General features: G+C 42.7%; 1 protein-coding gene across 1 annotated transcript in view; it reads left to right on the top strand.

The window, feature by feature from the left end:
- The first annotated feature begins 356 nt into the window (after nt 1-356).
- The window catches only part of dmrt3a (doublesex and mab-3 related transcription factor 3a), a 28,507-nt gene continuing 10,114 nt past the window's right edge, over nt 357-18,749 (top strand). Inside the window, exon 1 of the mRNA XM_072590736.1 lies at nt 357-1,089. Coding sequence (XP_072446837.1) covers nt 702-1,089 — 388 coding nt within the window. The 5' untranslated portion in view covers nt 357-701. The remainder of the gene's footprint in view (nt 1,090-18,749) is intronic.

The raw sequence follows: 18,749 nt of genomic DNA, 5'->3' as shown, positions 1-18,749 counted from the left end.
TCAGCTCCTGTGTGGGAGAGTGAATCTGAGACTGTGTGAGAGAGTGAATCTCAGACCCTGTGTGGGAGAGCTGATTCCAGTGAGAGGTATCGTGCCAGGGTTGGGTTAACAGCGCACCCCTGAGATGGAAACTCGCCTTGTGTCCTCTCCTTGTGCCCCCTTTAGTGGTGACTTCGAACCTTCACAAACCCAGTATCTGCTGCTGAGGTGACCGAGCGGTGACCCAAGTGGGTGTTCCCCCTTACCCACCCACCCCCTCCACCCCCAGGACCATGCAAGTGGTTTGCAAGTACACCGATTCCCTGTACCTCTGATGTCAGCAGAGGGGAAGGTGGGTCTGCTGGAGATCTCGGTGATCCCTGGGAGAGAGAGTGTGAGTGTGACCAGCTCACTGCTCTCCCTCCTATTGACTCAGTCACGCTATCTGTGTGAGTGTGAGTGTGTGTTTGAGAGAGAGAGATCCGCCTTTATTGATGTGAATCCACCTGGCCGCCAGCTTCCGCTGTAAACAGCACAGACCCAGCCTGAGCCCTGTCTCAGTGAGAAAACAGTGTTCCCAAAGTGCCCAGGGGGGAATCAGCCCCCTCTGAGAGCAGGAGGGCGGGAGGTTCCAAGGCTGGACTCTCACTTCATGCTGCAAAGCTGCAGAAAGACATAAGCAAGGCGCCTGTTTGTGTGTGGAGCCCGGCTCTATGTGAGAGATGAATGCATACGGCTCCCCGTACATGTACATGGCGGGCCCGGTCTCCCAGCCCCGAGCCCCGCTGCAGAGGACCCCGAAGTGCGCTCGCTGCCGGAACCACGGCGTCTTGTCCTGGCTCAAAGGTCACAAGCGCTACTGCCGCTTCAAGGACTGTACCTGCGAGAAATGTATCCTCATCATCGAGAGGCAGCGGGTCATGGCCGCTCAGGTGGCTCTCCGCAGGCAGCAGGCTAACGAGTGTATCGGCAGCCTCATCCACGACACTATCCGCCTGCCAGGGGGCTCTGGGCCGGCAGCGGGTCCCACCGAGAGCCGGCACCATCACACCAAAGGCGGAGAGACGGCGCTGCGCTGGGAAGCGGACAGCATCCACCCAACCCGGGCCGGTAAGGCGCTAGGTACCAGCGAACAGCCAAGCGCAGGAACCCTGAGATTGTCTATCTGTGTGTGGGGGGTGTGGGGGTGTGTGTGTGTGTGTGGGGGGGGGGGGGGGGGGGGTGGGGGGTGGGGGGGGTGTGTGTGGGTGTGTGTGTGGGGGGGGGGGTGTGGGGGGGGGTGTGTGTGGGTGTGTGTGTGGGGGGGGTGTGGGGGGGGTGTGGGTGTGGGTGTGTGTGTGGGGGGGGGTGTGGGGGGTGTGTGTGTGTGGGGGGGGGTGTGGGGGGGGGTGTGTGGGTGTGTGTGTGTGGGTTGTGGGTGTGTGGGGGTGTGTGGGGGTGTGTTTTGGGTGTGTGTGTGTGTAGGTGTGTGTGGGTTGTGTGTGTGTGTGTGTAGATGTGTGTGGGTGTGTGTGTGGGGGGTGTGGGTGTGGGTGTGTGGGTGTGGGTGGGTGTGTGTGGGTGCGTGTGTGTGTGTGTGTGGGTGTGTGGGGGTGGGTGTGTGTGGGTGTGTGTGTAGGTGTGTGTGGGTGTGTGTGTGTGTGTGGGTGTGTGTGTGTTGGTGTGTGTGTGGGTGTGTGTGGGTGTGGAAACAAAGCAAAGGGGAATTTCTTATTTTTACCCTGAATGAGATGCTGACAGAAAGGAAGGGAGAGCAAACCACAGTAAAACAAAACAGCAAGTGCTGGAGAAACTCGGAGGGTCTGCCACTTTCTGTGGAGGGAGACCCGGAATTTCGGGTCTAGTGAGCCTTCTGCAGATTTGTTCGAGATTTCCGCAGTTTTATTTAGAGCAAGTCTGGGTTGCAATGGTGATTCCGGTATAAGTTGCACGAGTGAATAGGTGGATACTGACGAACTGAAACAAACAAGCACTTTTTCCAGCAGTTTTTGTTCTTGTTTCTGATTAGTCCGTGGACAGCCCGTGGTTGTGGAATCGGTAACCGGCTCTGGATTAACACTCAGTCAGAAACGTGACAGGTTTCTGAAGGGTTTATTTGACCCATTACAGCCTGCTTTAGTCAGATATTCTGATTACTATATTTAACTTTACGAATTAAAGTTATAATTTAAGAACACAGGTAATAGAAATATTCTGACTTGTTTCAATTAAAGTGCGTGAAACAGAAAACACGACGTCCCGAATAAATTAAAACCAAAACTGCAGACGCTGGAAATCTGTAACAGTCAGAAACTGCTTGAGAAACTCAGCAAGTCTGCATGTATGTCCGGAGAGAGAAACAGAGTTAACGTTTCGGGTCTAGTGACCCTTTAGTGTTTCACTCATTGCATAGAGTCAGTTTTAGACTGAGCGTCCTGCGGAACACACACAAAAAAGATTTCTCACAACACTTTCCTCAAACAAATTCATTCGGTGTTTTGAACAAGGATAACATGTTCCAGACAGATTAAACCCATCGATAAGGCACGTGGTTCCAAATCTCTACAGTATAAATCCGAATGAGCATCGACATGTGCACACTTCATAACCAGGTCCCGATTCCAAATTCTCCGAGTGTAGATCTGAAGTCCCTCAAAGGGCCAAGATCTGAAGGGAGGACAATTTTCACTCCGCTGACGATAAGGAGGAATATTTTGCAAATATGACGCGTTTACTCGGTTCAATTCAGATACGATTTGGAGGTGCCGGTATTGGACTGGAGTGGACAAAGTTAAAAATCACGCAGAACCAGGTTATAGTCCAACAGCTAGCGCTTCCAAATAAACCTGTTGGACTATAACCTGGTGTTGTGCGATTTTTAACTCGATTCAGAAACAATTGCAGAAAAAAATCTCTGGTTGGAGCTAAATTATACCCAGATTTATAACCCCTCAGACAGCTTCCTAGGAGTCCGTAGAATTAATTGTTTTTATAATTAAGAGCCTGTGAATTGTTTAATCAGTGGGGATTTCTATGAAGAGACTAACTGATGTGTGTTTTCGGGAATAATTGAGGCCATTCCTTGAGCAGGTCTTTGTAATGGGGACGGGAATACATGCTGCCCTACATACCCTGAGTGAACGTTAAAAAAAAACCCCTTCCAGGAAGATTTCTTCCGACCTCATTTTCATTTGTAATTTCATTTTTGACTTTGAAAAAGAAAAGCATCCGCTGTACGGCAGTGCTGTTTGCGAATATGGTGGAGCGGGCGCTGGCTGTTTTGAGAGACTCCAAACTCTCCTCGGACCGAAGGAGCGTTTCGGTTTCCCAGGCCCCAGTCGCTTAGGGATCAGTGAGCTGCGGGGAAAAGGCGCGACTGGAAATGACCTGAGCAAATCTTTGTCTGCTCAGGGTTAAACACTTGGAGAAACCAATTTGCTAAAAGAAACATTTTTAGAAAAAAATGCAGCGTAAACCTTCGGAAACGTTTTACAAGTGGAAGAATATTTGTTTTTGGATTAGATTGGAATAAAGTGAGTTATTTTATTGGTTTAATTTATTGAGAGACGTGATCAAGGGGATTTAACCATCGTCCCCGCTTTCGTTTCATTCTAAGACAAAGAAAGTTTGACTGCAGACTTCTACAATAGTCTGTATCCAACGTTCATTTTAGGAGCATTTAATTAACCTGTTCGGAGATATTATTAAAGAAGTAGGTAGGACTTCAACCCATTCCCCTGCGCTAGAGGTGGGGATACTACCACTGCACCACAAGAGCCCTCATTTGAGGTTAGTAACGTATTGAGAATATTTCAGCCTGAAGTTGGGAGTTGAACCGGGATTTTTTTTAACCTGCATCTAGTAAATAATCCGACCACATTTAACTTCCAAAACTCGGATACTGTGAAACAAACACTTTTTTTTAGTTGGGGTTTTTTTTAACGAATTTATGTTCGTACAATTACAGGGTAATGGTTGCTAAAATTACACGGTAATGGTTGCTAAAAAGGGAAATGCATGAGTAATTACTAAATTGTCAGGTTGAAAAGAGGTTCTCTGTAAAGACAGCAGGTTCCTCTCTGTACAAACATTGAGCAGTGAAATCCGCGGATTTAAAGGCTTTCCATCTCTCAGCATATGAACGTGAGCCAACCTCATACAGACCAGGCAACTAAACCCCGACACTGAGCGTAATCCCAAAACATTCGGTTAGACCAAACATTGAAGGCAGCACTCAGAAATTAAAATATAAATACATCTCGTTTTAATATAATCTGGAATTCATTTACAATAACATCTCCAAGGCACACGTTCAAGTGCAGAATATAGCGTGATAACCATTAACCTCCCATAAGCGAGCCGAGCTGATTTAGACAGGGGGGTTTTGTAATGGGTGATACCTTCATGGACTGTCTAACAAGGTACCATTCGGGGCGCGGCACACAGGAATAGCAAGGTCAGTTGTACATTCGCACTGGATACGATCATGACGTTAAATTTAATATTGACCTCAATGCAAAGCTTCCAAAATTAAAGGGACTTTGAAACTAGGCTTTCTTGTAAATGATATCGCAGCTGTATCATTCAAGTGGGAACATGACCTGACGGGGGAAGAGGCTGGGTATGGGGGTATACTGAATATGTCTATTTGTTAGATTTAATAACAAATTATTAGTAAAGGTAATGTTTAAAGATGAAAGAATGCTTACAGGTTTAAGAGCAAACTAGATTATGAATATAGTTACGAACATGAAATAGCCAACAATGGTTCTTGGCGTTTAGGGATTGTAATGAGACCATTTTGCCGAAACTGTAAGCAATGAGGGATAGAGACAACGAAAAGAAAACGGTGAGTTAACCCAGGTCAGGCAAGCTTCCTGTCAGTGATATAACCTCTCAATGTCCCACGCAAGAGAGTGAACTGTGGGCTGTAGCGCTGAGAGAACACTCTCACCGTCAGAGCTGGTCACCTTCCAATAAACCATTACACTGTCGCCTTAGCTTTTTCACCTGGATAACTGCTGGGGGAACGCGGGGAGGTTCCCTCATGTGTCGATAATTTATCCCACATTAAAACATACTGACGGATCATTGTCTCATTGCTGCTTTTGCAATGTATGCCGAATTAAATTCATTTACGTTATGCTTCTCAAAAATATCCGCCTTTTCAAAATCCACTTCTGTATGCTGTAAAAATACGGACTCCAACCATTTCCCTTCAATTTAATAGTGGTTATTGGGTTGGTTCCGCAACACTCAAACACTAACGAACGCTTTAACAGAAAAATGTATTCTAATGTATCCTAATTCTTTTAACAGATCCATGTTTTTTTTACAGCGAAACTTTCGCTTTGTGTCGTTTACTGAGTTAAATAGAGTATTACCCAGTCACATTATGTTCTGCATTTGAAAATGGCCTCTTTATGGGGCACCTGATTAATTTCTAGTTAAAACAGACACATGGAAGGAGCTAGGTCACTTGTTACTCCTAAATCTATTCTTTTCGCCTTGCAGCTTCCGTGTTGTTTTGTAAAGTACACGTTATACACATATTAACAAGAAAACCATAACGGGGTAATAAACACGTTATCTTCAGTACTATTCAAAGTGTGTTGGTGTGCCATGTAGACCATACTTAAACGTTTTAGTGTTTCATCTTTGTTGCTAATACCAAATCATATTGAATATCGTCATTTCAATATTTTAATTTATTTATCCATTTTGTTACGCAAGAGTAGATAAGGGCTGTTGTAAAGTGGAGTTGTTCAGTTGGTGTCGATGGTTTGATTTATTATTTAATTAATTAATCCTCCTATTACAAACTGCACTAGTTACTCTCAATATTATAGTGACAATTTTCTTAGTTATGTCATATCACTGTCTCACGATGGTGATTTCACCTTTTATACGTTCAATGAAACCCAATACGGCCTTGGAAAGGGCTACTATCGTTATAGTCAAGATGATGTGAAGAGTTAAAAAAGAGAAATTCTATTGGTCAAACTTCATTTCATTGCAGTGAGAATCTTGCAGATCATTACATATTTAAGGCTATTTTTGATGTTTTCAGAAAAAAACCTCCTTAGTTTGAAATAAGCGTCCGTTCTTGAGTACACCGAGAATAGAGCTGGCAGCGTTGTCTGTGATTAGTTTGCTAAACATTTTTTTTAATTCACAGAAGAATTATAAAATTAACCATTTGAGTCCAAACTGTCTTTTATTTGTTTGGATTATTAATAAACAGCGTCAGCACTTTTCAAGCTGCCGTCGGTGCGGCGAGTTGTAACAACGCCGGTTCTTTCGGAGCGGCTCGGGTGGGGTGGGAAACAGAGGTTTGAACATTACAATTCACTTGTCCCTGAAACCATTGTACCCCAAAGTACAGCAAGGCAGGAAATTTAATACAGCACTTTCACAGTCTCTGCATGATAAAGCTCACACTTCACATTAACAGCATTTAGGAACAAAACGGCCTTGAGCTGCACGACTTTAAAGTCTAGACGGTAATTAATGAGCAGCCCGTGTTCTAACAATACATATACACTTGCATCGTACCCAAGGATAGTTTCACGCTCAAACACTTTCTGTTATGTGTTGGGCTCGATATTACTAACTGGGAAGATATTCGTTAATAGGTCAGTGGTCAGGATTGTGTCGGTCCCTCGCAGTGAACTGGGGACACAACATCGAGTGGTTTCCTGATGTAAATGTAATTATAAAGGGAACCACGGACCTGAACAAAGCAAACTGACAATTCTCCATTCAATTATCTCCCAATAACCCAGAGGAAGGAGATACTTTCAGCAATACGATTTAATTCGTTATTTGAACTAGCTGCAAGTTATTTCTTATTCTGCAGCGCTATTTTTCTTAACGTTTAAAGTGTTGATTTATCGAAAGATTTTTAAAGAAAGAGTTGACTTTAACGGTTTCAAGCTGGGGTGGGGTGGGGGGGGGGGTCGGGGGTTATTGATGGCTCCAAAAAGCACTTTATTTTGAACAGAAACATTGCCTCAATTATAATTGACAGATTTTTAACACCTTAATGTGAAAACAGACATGACGAATACCACAGTATTGGATTCGAACGCATGATTAATAATCCGCTCTAATGCAAGACTCCTAACAAATTACAGCAATCGAACTAAGGCAGATTTAATCGAAATAGGACCATAATAACTTCTGCTAAAAAAAAGACGGATCAGACATCATTGAAATGTTACCAAGCAACAGGCGAGTTGTTTGGGAATACAATAAGATCTGTGTTGCTGCAGAGCGGTTTGCTGTCCAGTCAGCAGTTCTGCTAACAGTTTCTTCAGGAGAGCTGGGGAAGTCAATCGTTAGTAATCAAAAGGGCACTGCCTTTCTGGACACTGAATCGTAAATGTTGCCTTTCGCCCTGGAAATCCAAGGTCACTGGGATTATTGTAGCCAAGCGTCCCTTCATCCAGGTTTGGAGACTGTCTCTCTACTCGAGAGATCACCAGAGTAATTCGGTACTCCTCGGTATCTCTCACTTCGGAACATTACAGAGTTCCCCTTCTGGTTTTATCCGCCAGCTGCCACCAAACCCACACCCCACCCAACCCCCTCCACCCCCATCCCCCACACCCTCAAAATCCCCCCCCCCTTCACACCGCCAACACCCACTCCCCCCTCCTTCACACCCTCAAAATCCCCCCCCCCTTCACACCGTCAACACCCACTCCCCCCTCCTTCACACCGCCAACACCCACTCCCCCCTCCTTCACACCGCCAACACCCACTCCCCCCTCCTTCACACCGCCAACACCCACTCTCCCCCCCGTCACGCCATAACCCAAACATGAGGCATTTTGTTTTGAGGGGTTTTCAGCTTTGTCTCGGTCATTCCGCAAAGCGGCCCAGAGGAGCCCAAATCCGTTCCCCGTGAAATTTCTGCGCCTGAACTGACTTTTAAAAAGAACCATAAAACTGCGTTGATTGCTTGTTTCCAAACAGTGTAACTCTGCCGAGACATTAATAATAAGATTTAAAATCAACTTGGTGTGACATTACAATTTGCAACTTAGCTAAATACACGTGAAGAGTCGAAACGTTAGCTCCCTTTCACTCTCCACAGATGTTGCCAGACTTGCTGAGCTTCTCCAGTAATTTCTGTTCTTGTTTAATATCTAAATGTTACTCTAAGTGCAACTTGTTCCTTTGCAATCGAGTCTATGACACCAGAAACACGAAGGTTAAACTGAAATCGTTCTAACACAGTAAACCGATCGGCATCTGAAAGGGGAAAGTATAGTCTGCAGCAATCTTTATTCCTAACATTTTTCGTTTCCATTTCAGATTTCTAGTGTTATTCCTGCACTTTACAAGTTATTGGTTAACGTGTCTTGAAATAGATAAGGGTCATAATTTTAAAACTGAATCCATTCTATGATTGAGATAGTTGGACCAAGTTTCCTACAAAACTAGTCCAAGCGCATAATGACCAACGATGACAACTCAGGACAGAATTGCAATGGTGAAAAACTCGATAAATATTTTCAATGAAGTTTAATGTGAGTAAATGCTAAAACAAGCAACAGACATGTGACATAATTTCCAATGAAAACCAAGTGCAAGGGTCAGACCAGGCTGTAGAAAGCATGTAATTTCAGACACCCAAGAGCAAAATCATGTTCAATAAGAAAATTAATTCAGAGAAACATCATGAGTCGAGAGAGGAAGAGGTCTCAGTTTCAGTTACAATCCCACAGAGGCAATCAGAGGTGTAAAAGCACCGAGAGAAATAAAATTGAAATGAATATGCGAGCTTTGCTCCTGCTGCTTTGACGCCGGTGGAGGTGTACATTCCAGTAACTTTCATCACTTAATTGAATACACAGTTCAGCAAACTCCCTTCTCTACAGCAAGAAAACCCCTTTGATTTTGTAATGTGTGTTTTTTTTTAACGTAAGGATCATTTGCAATGAGTTTAAGCAGTGGCACACAATATTCGCCCTATTACATTTTAAAACATGCTCCCACATAAACAGGTTAACATTTGATTATGCACATAAAATCGATCACTGTATTTTCCAGGAGTATCTATTATCTATTATCGATAATCACAAGAACCTCTCAGATAACTAAAACTTGAACTGGATCATATAGAAACAGGGTTAATGACAAGAAAGCAATTTAATTTTTTTCAAATGTTATATATTCCCTATCAACTGCTCCTTTCCGAATCCCACGTTAAGCAATATAACTATTCACTTTAAACCTTTTATTCTATTCTAAGACTATTAGAGGAAGATTTGAGAAGATGCCAGGGCAGAAGTAAGCATTTTCCAATCAATTGCATAGAGCGTAGAACAGTACAGCACAGGAATGGAGCCTATGGCCCGTGATGTTGTACCGAACATGACACGAAATTAAACCAATCCCCTTGGTCCACATCCTTCAATTTCTTGCATAGTTATTCGTTTACCCAAAAGTTCCTTAAATGCCTCTATCCTATCTGCCTCCACCACCAGCCCTGGCAGACTCCTACCACTCTCTGTGTAAAACAAAACTTGTCCCTCGCATCTCCTTTGAACCTCTCCCCCTCATCTTAAACGCATTATTAATATATATCAAAAGATAACTTTTTAATTTCTGTTAATTTTATTAACTGGTCAAGAAATATTAACTTCAAGTAATTACTCTAATGTTAAATGCTATTTTAGGTTCTAGTATTGCTCCTAATGGTCCTTAATAAGTGACACAAACAAAAAACAGAAATTGTTGGAGAAACTCAGTAGGTCTGGTAGCATCTGGGAAGAGAAAAACAGAGTTAATGCTTTAAATCCAGTGACCCTTCTTCAGAACAAATAGATGACAAATAGATGTTTTATATCATTCTTACTTAACATATAATTGGATCATCTTAATGCCTATAACTCATTATGATGATAATCATTATTCCATTCAATCAAAACCAATAGTTTGTAGGTTTCATAATAAAATTAATTCTGGAACATGGTATCTTAAAATCTCAGAATTCTACATATCAAGGTGCTATTTAACAGCACAAGCTGATGGTTCGGTTGCAATATATTAGTGAGCGTCCCAAGACATTTCATTTCATAAGTTAAGGTACATTGTTTATAAATAGACTATGGTCATTTCTAAATGTAACCACTTTTGTTTCGCACCTAGTGAAGGTATTGATAGTCTCCTCACTCCCAATAATGTATCTTCATTTTCTGTCATATAACACTCTTTCTGTCTTCCACAATAGTATTTGCCCTTCATAAGGTTATTTCTGTGTATTTTGCTCAATAACTTCTTTCCTTTATTTTCTATCCATCCAAACAAAATTTCACTCCCTTTTCTCTAATGGAACATTACTTTGCCTCAAATTCCTCTAAGTCAGATATTCTAGAAAATCTCTCTTTCACTACTTTCTATCCATTGGCATCTGGTTATTTATTTCATAGAATCCAGACAGTGTGGAAGTAGGTCATTCAGCCCAACAAGTCCACACTGACCCTCCAAAGAGAATCCCACACCAACCTATCCCTTTACCCTGTAACCCTACATTTCCCATGAACGCACCTAATCTACAGCACATTTGGAAGTTTCAATCTACCACTATAACATTAATACACGATCAATGGAATCTCCAGGGAAATAGCATTAGCAGCCAAAAATGCAACTTCACAGAGAGCCTGGAATACCTCTGATAAACCTGTGATGGGAAATCAAGAGAATCCAACAGAAATTCAGTTATATTAAATAGTGCACTTTGATCAAAAACACATTTTTAATAAATAAATACATATTGGATAGGACAAGGGAATCTTGGAAACAATTTGGGAATGCTTACACTATCAATGCCTGATCAGCATGAGACTTAAACTTAATAAACAAACAGGGAACTGGGATTTATGGCTGGAATGTTGCCACACTCTGGAGGTTGACCTAAGGTTGTGAAATCCATTTTCAGATGATACTTGATGCAATGTATTTAATTGTAGGCTCTAACTGAAAACGGATTTGAGTGCTAATGATGATGCAGCACCGTAGCAAATTTAAGTGTAAAGAAAATGACCAGTAAGGTCAAATTATCAAAATCTACTGTATAAAGTCCAGAGGAAAATTGTTACTAAAGCACCACCCTGATGCAAACAAAATATTAATAGACAATAGACAATAGGTGCAGGAGTAGGCCATTCTGCCCTTCGAGCCTGCACCACCATTCAATATGATCATGGCTGATCATCCTTAATCAGTATCCTGTTCCTGCCTTATCTCCATAACCCTTGATTCCACAATCCTTGAGAGCTCTATCCAACTCTTTCTTAAATGAATCCAGAGACTGGGCCTCCACTGCCCTCTGGGGCAGAGCATTCCACACAGCCACCACTCTCTGGGTGAAGAAGTTTCTCCTCATCTCTGTCCTAAATGGTCTACTCCGTATTTTTAAGCTGTGTCCTCTGGTTCGGCACTCACCCATCAGCGGAAACATGTTTCCTGTCCCCAGAGTGTCCAATCCTTTAATAATCTTATATGTCTCAATCAGATCCCCTCTCAGTCTTCTAAACTCAAGGGTATACAAGCCCAGTTGCTCCAGTCTTTCAGTGTAAGGTAATCCCGTCATTCCAGGAATTGACCTCGTGAACATTCGCTGCACTCCCTCAATAGCCAGAATGTCTTTCCTCAAATTTGGAGACCAGAACTGCACACAGTACTCCAGGTGTGGTCTCACCAGGGCCCTGTACAGCTGCAGAAAAATGTCTTTGCTTCTATACTCAATCCCTCTTGTTATGAAGGCCAGCATGCTACTAGCCTTCTTCACTACCTGCTGTACCTGCATGCTTACCTTCATTGACTGGTGTACAAGAACACCTAGATCTCGTTGTACTGCCCCTTTACCTGACTTGACTCCATTGAGGTAGTAATCTGCCTTCCTGTTCTTGCCACCAAAGTGGATAACCATATATTTATCCACATTAAACTGCATCTGCCATGCATCTGCCCACTCATCTAACTTGTCCAGGTTACTCTGTAATCTCCTAACATCCTCATCTCATTTCACCCTGCCACCGAGCTTAGTTTCATCAGCAAATTTGCTAATGTTATTGCTAATACCATCTTCTATATCATTAACAACCCCACTGGTCACTGCCTGCCATTCTGAAATGGAGCCATTTATCACTACTCTTTGTTTCCTATCAGCCAACCAATTTTCAATCCAAGTTAGTACTTTGCCCCCAATACCATGCACCCTAATTTTGCTCACTAACCTCCTATGTGGGACTTTATCAAAAGCTTTCTGAAAGTCCAGGTACACTACATCTACTGGATCTCCCTCGTCCATCTTCAGAGTTACATCCTCAAAAAATTCCAGTAGATTAGTCAAGCATGATTTCCCCTTCATAACTCTATGCTGACTCTGACCTACCCTGTTACTACTATTCAGATGTGACGTAATTTCATCCTTTATAATAGACTCCAGCATCTTTCTCACCACTGAGGTCAGACTAACTGGTCTATAATTTCCTGTTTTCTCTCTCACACCTTTCTTAAAAAGTGGTATAACATTAGCCACCTTCCAATCCACAGGAACTGATCCCAAATCTATCGAACTCTGGAAAATAATCACCAACGCATCCGCAATTTCTCAAGCCACCTCCTTCAGTACCCTGGGATGTAGACCATCAGGCCCCAGGGACTTATAAACCTTCAGACCTAACAGTCTCTCCAACACCAACTCCTGGCAAATATAAATTCCCTTAAGTTCAGGTCCTTCAGCCACTGTTACCTCAGGGAGATTGCTTGTGTCTTCCCCAGTGAACACAGATCTGAAATACCAATTCAACTCTTCTGCCATTTCTTTGTTCCCCGTAATATAGTCCCCTGTTTCTGTCTTCAAGGGCCCAATTTTAGTCTTAAGCATTTTTTTGCCTTTCACATACCTAAAAAAACTTTGACTATCCTCCTTTATATATTTGGCCAGTTTACCTTCGTACCTCATTTTTTCTCTGCGTATTTCCTTCTTAGTAATCCTCTGTTGTTCTTTAAAAGCTTCCCAGTCCTCCATTTTCCCACTCATCTTTGCTATGTTATACTTTTTCTCTTTTGACTTTATATGTTTCTTAACTTCCCTCGTCAGCCACGGCCACCCATGCCTCCTCATAGGATCTTTCTTCCTTTTTGGAATGAACTGATCCTGCATCTTCTGCATTATACACAGAAATATCTGCCATTGTTCCTCCACTGTCATCCCTGCTAAGGTATTGCACCATTGAACTTTGGCCAGCTCCTCCCTCATATCTCCATAGTTCCCTTTATTCAACTGAAATATTGTCACTTCCGATTGTACCCTGTCCCTCTCAAATTGCAGATTGAAGCTTATTGTATTATGGTCACTACTTCCCAATGGCTCCTTCACTTCGAGGTTCCAGAATACCAGATCCAGTATTGCCTTCTCCCTGGTAGGCTCCAGCACCAGCTGTTCTAAGAATCCACCTCTGAGGCACTCCACAAAGTCTCTTTCTTGAGGTCCAATACCATCCTGATTCTCCCAGTTTACCTGCATGTTGAAATCCCCCATAACAACTTTAGTAACATCTTTGCGACAGGCAATTTCAGCTCCTGATTTAACTTACATCCGACATCCAGACTACTGTTTGGGGACCTGTAGATGACTCCCAAGAGGATTATTTTTACCCTTAGTATTTCTCAGCTCTATCCACACTGACTCTACATCCCCTGATTCAGGGTCCCCCTGCGCAAGGGACTGAATATCATCCCTTACCAACATGGCCACCCCACCCCCTCTATCTGTCAGTCTGTCCTTACGATAGCACGTGTAGCCTTGAATATTCATTTCCCAGGCCCTGTCCACTTGAAGCCACGTCTCAGTTATCCCCACAATATCGTATCTGCCAATTTCCAAAAGAGCCTCAAACTCATCCATCTTATTTCTAATGCTTCGTGCATTCATATATAGTATTTTTAATTTGTTACTGCCCTCACCCTTCCCATCAACTCCTATTTCACTCAACCTTACAGCATGATCCCATTTTGAGTTTTCTGCCTCATTGATACAGTTGTCTTTCTTGACTTCCCTTGTTCTAACTTTCCCTTCAATTTCCTTCTTAAACATCCAGTTTCCCCCCGCCCCCCCACCCCACCCACCTACCGCTACTTAGTTTAAACATAGTTGTGTTTCAGTAGCAAACCTGCCTACCAGAATGCTGGCCCCTCACCTATTAAGGTGCAAACCATCTCTCTTGTAGAATTTATGCTTACCACAAAACATACCCCAGTGATCCAAGAATTTAAATCCTTGCTTCCTGCACCAGTTCCCCAGCCACACGTTCAAGTCCATTATCTCCCTGTTTCTGGCCTCTCCAGCCCGAGGAACTGGAAGCAAACCGGAGATAACCACCCTGGACGTCCTGCTTTTCAGCCTTCTTCCTAGTTCTCCAAAGTCCCGCTGTAGTATGTTCCTCCTCTTCTTCCCCACATTATTTGTGCCGACATGTACCACCACCTCTACTCTTCACCTTCATCCTTGAGGATTTCCTGCACTCTGTCTGTGATGTCTTTAACCCTGGCACCAGGAAGGCAGCACACCATCCTTAAGTCCTGCCTGCTGCCACAAAAACCCCGGTCAGTTCCTCTCACTATGGAGTCCCCTATTACCACGGCTCTGTGCGATGTCCGACTCTTCCGCTTTGCCTCCACGCCAACTTTTAATTGACAGACCTGGCCGCCTCACGGACTGGCAGTGCCATCTGTCTCTACTGTTTCCAAAAAATTTAACTTGTTCTTAAGTGGAATAGATAGACGAAGCTCAGAAACTTACTTCAAGTTATTAGAAATCACAACTCAGAATCAATTTAAATTAATGCAAAATAAAGAAGATAATCATTAAATTAAAATCAATTATAAAATAACAAATGTTTGAAACTATCTATTGGTTGTTTAGTACAGGCAAATATTTGTGACAATCATGATTTACAAATTTTACCAATATGAGCTACATGATGCAATGTGCAATGATAGTAATTTCCAGTGACAAGACTGTAGAATATTTTTCATTGGTTATTAAGCACTTTGGTATAAACTGAAAGGTATATAAGTATTAATATTCTGCTTCACCACTCCTTTGATAATACCGGCATTGAGAGGCAATCATATGGTACATCTAACATGTTAAATCATCAGCTTCATGGGCTGCTTTTAGTCTTCAATGTCCACCAAAATAGATTAGTCATCCATTGAACCTATCTGATTGCCAGTCCATAGATATCAATACTGTAGCAGGCAGGCAAACCATCCCCTTAGATTTCAGTTAGGACAAAAACTGAACACTATCTAGTTATGAAGATTTGCTTTAAACAATAAACAAGCCAATATTCATTCTGAGAAGGGCCAATTCTGAAGAAGAGTCATTGGACCTGAAATGTGAACTCTGCTTTGTCTCCAGAAACCTGTTCATTGGTTTAGAAAGTTATTTGAAAGGACAGTTATGGTGGACACATATGATTTGAAGCAGTTTTCACTTTGCCCAATATTAAACTTGAAGTGTACATTTAACACTAATTTTAACCTGAGCTAGGATTGAACCAGTAAAATAAACAGAAGCTCAGCAATTTTTTTTCAGAATGTAACTGGAGCGGGAGGGAAACACCCAGAACATCACCAGCATAGAGTTGGGCCAAATATTATTCCCAGCATTAGAAGCTGATTTGCTTCCTGATGCTAGTGGGGATTAGGTGGAGACTGAGACTTGGGAACTGGGAAGTTAAGAAACTACAAGATGAAATGGTAAGTGAAGAGTTTGAAATCTCCTTATGATCACAGTTGGAGAAAGTGAGGAAGTCTGATAGAGGGCACTCATGCTTCCTTGTGAATCAGAACAATCAAGAATCAAAAGATCAAGAGATCCAAACTGAGAACCTAATGTTGAGGGATATTTGACCTTTCAGAAAGGTACGAGGGAGGGAAAAGATGGTGGGGTAGCACTGTTAATAAGAGGGGAGCTGAAGATGTTTGTGAGAGACGGTCTAGGCTCAGATGATGTAAGGTCCATTTGGGTGAAAGGGAAAGAAGAAGTGTACAGGCCCCCAAACAGTAGTCACTTTGTAGGAAAAGCTATAAATCGACATATAATAGAATCCCTACAGTGTGGAAACAGGCCCTTCAGCCCAACAAGTCCACACCAACCCTCTGAAGGGTATCCCACCCAAACCCATTCCCCTAACCACTCTACATTTACCCCTAACCCACACACCCCTGAACACTATGGGCAATTTAGCATGGCCAATTCACCTATCCTGCACATCTTTGGATTGTGGCAGGAAACCAGAGCACACTCATGCAGATATGGGGAGAATGTGCAAACTCCACACAGCCAGTCAACCGAGTCTTAAAGCAAACCCAGGTTCTTGGCGCTGTGAGGCAGCAGTGCTAGCCACTGAGCCACCATGCCACCCATAATGTTGGTGTGTAAAAGAATAGAACAATAATTATGGAGGACATTAATCTTCAGATGGATTAAGTTAATCAAGTTGGAAGGGTTGGCTTTGACAATGAAATCATGGCGTGCGTTAGGGATAGTTTCCTAAAGCAATATGCCATGCAGCCAACCAGGGAACAGGCTTCCTTGGATCTGGTAATGAGTAATGAGGCTGGTTTAATAAATGACCTCAGAGTTAAAGATCCCTTAGGAAGTCGTGATCATAACATCAGAGAATTTAATATTCAGTCTGAGATTGAGCAGCTTGGGTCAGAAACAATTGTATTTAACTTACATAATGGGAAATGCAATGAAAAGAGAATGGAGTTAGCTCAAGTGGACTGGCAAATAAGTTCGCAGGAAAGACAATGAGTAATCAGTGACAGATATTAAAAGAAGGTAATTCATGACTCAGCAAAAATAAACTGCAGTAAGAAGGAAAGACTCTACGAGGTGAATAAACCAACTATGTTTAACTAAGGAAGTTAAGGGAAGTATTAAATTGAAAGAAAAAGCATATATGGAAGCAAAAGTCAATGATAGCCTTGAAGACTGGGGTAAATTCAGAGTTCAGCAAAGTAGGGATAGGAGGATAATGAAGAAGAAGAAAATAAACTATGATGGCAAACTAGTGAGGGACGTAAAGTGGACAATGAGCTTTTTTTAATATAAAAAGGAAGAAAGTGGTGAAAGTGAACATAGCAAATTAATCTATGCAATAGTTATGAGGAAACAAGGAAATGGCAGAGGAGTTAAACAGATATTTTGCATCAGTCTTTACAACGAAGATGCTTTGAACATCTCATTAATGCTAAAGTATATGGGTTAGGAATTAAGTACTATCACCATCACTAAAGTAATATCAGACAAACCATTGGTGCTAAAGGTAGATAAATCCCCCAGCCCTGATGGATTGCATTCTAGGGTACCGAAAGAAGTATGCTCGGAGATAGTGGATGTACTAGTTGTAATTTTCCAAAGTTCCTTGGATTTTAAAAGAAGTACTGGAGAATTGGAATACTGGCAATATGACATCTTATTCAAAAAGGGAGGAAGGCAAAAAGTGGGTAACTATAGGCTGAGTAGCCTAACAGTTATTGTTGGGAAAAGTTATGGAATCAATTATTAAAGAAGCAATAGCAGCTCATTTGAAAAATCACAATTGAATCACACAGAATCAGCATGGCTTCATGAAAGGGAAATCATATCTGATTTATTTATTAGCGCTTTTTGAGGAAGTCTCAACCAACTTGGATAGAAGGAAACCAGGGCCTATCTTGTAATTGGACTTTCAAAAGGGTGTTCAACATGATACCTCACAAAAGGTTAAGTCAAAAGGTAAGAGCCTACGGTGTTGGAGGTACTATACTGATGTGGACAGAGAATTGGCTTATGGGCAGGAGATCGCGAATGGGAATAAGGAGTTCTTTTTCAAATTTGGCAACTCATGACTAGTGGGATTCCACAGGGATCAAGGCTGGGACCACAAAGATTACAATATGTATTAATAACTTGCTGCCCCCTCTGCTGGGTCTGCCCTGCCATTGGGACAGAACACTATCTAGAGATAGTGATGGTGATGTCTGGGACATTGTCTATATGGTATGATACTGTAAGTATGATTATGTCAGGCTATTGCTTGCCTAGTCTATGAGACAACTGTCCCAATTTTGGCACTAGCCCTCAGAATTAACAAGGCTGATTCTACTGCTGTCCTTATTGGTGATAGGTGATCTGTCTGGTTTCATTTCTTTCTTGAAACTTTGTAGCAATTGATACAACTGAGTGGTTTGCTAGGCCATTTCAGAGGGCAGTTGAGACTCAACCAGATTGCAGTGGGTCTAGAGTTACATGCAGGCAAAAGTGAGGACTGCAGTTGCTGGAAATCAGAGTCTAGATTAGAGTGGTGCTGGAAAAGCACAGCAGGTCAGGCAGCATCCGAGGAGCAGGAAAATTGACGTTTCGGGTAAAAGCCCTTCATCAGGAATGTGAAGGCAGGGAACCTCCAGGGTGAGAATTAAATGGGGGGGAGGGTGGGGCTGGGGAGAAGGCAGCAAAGAGTACAATAGGTGGGTGGGGGTGGGGATGAAGGTGATAGATCAGAGAGGAGGGCAGAGCGGATAGGTGGGAAGGGAGATTGACAGGTAGGACAGGTCATGAAGATGGTGCTGAACTGAAATGTTGGAACTGGGGTAAGGTGGGGGGAGGGGAAATGAGGAAACTGGTGAAGTCCCTGGGGTTGAAGTGTTCCAAGGCGAAACATGAGGTGTTCTTCCTCCAGGCCTCGGGTGGTGAGGGAGTGGTGGTGGAAGAG

This window comes from Chiloscyllium punctatum, chromosome 2 (genome assembly GCF_047496795.1).
Source record: "Chiloscyllium punctatum isolate Juve2018m chromosome 2, sChiPun1.3, whole genome shotgun sequence".
In the NCBI taxonomy this organism is placed as follows: domain Eukaryota; kingdom Metazoa; phylum Chordata; class Chondrichthyes; order Orectolobiformes; family Hemiscylliidae; genus Chiloscyllium; species Chiloscyllium punctatum.
This window is presented reverse-complemented; position numbering and strand designations above follow the sequence as displayed.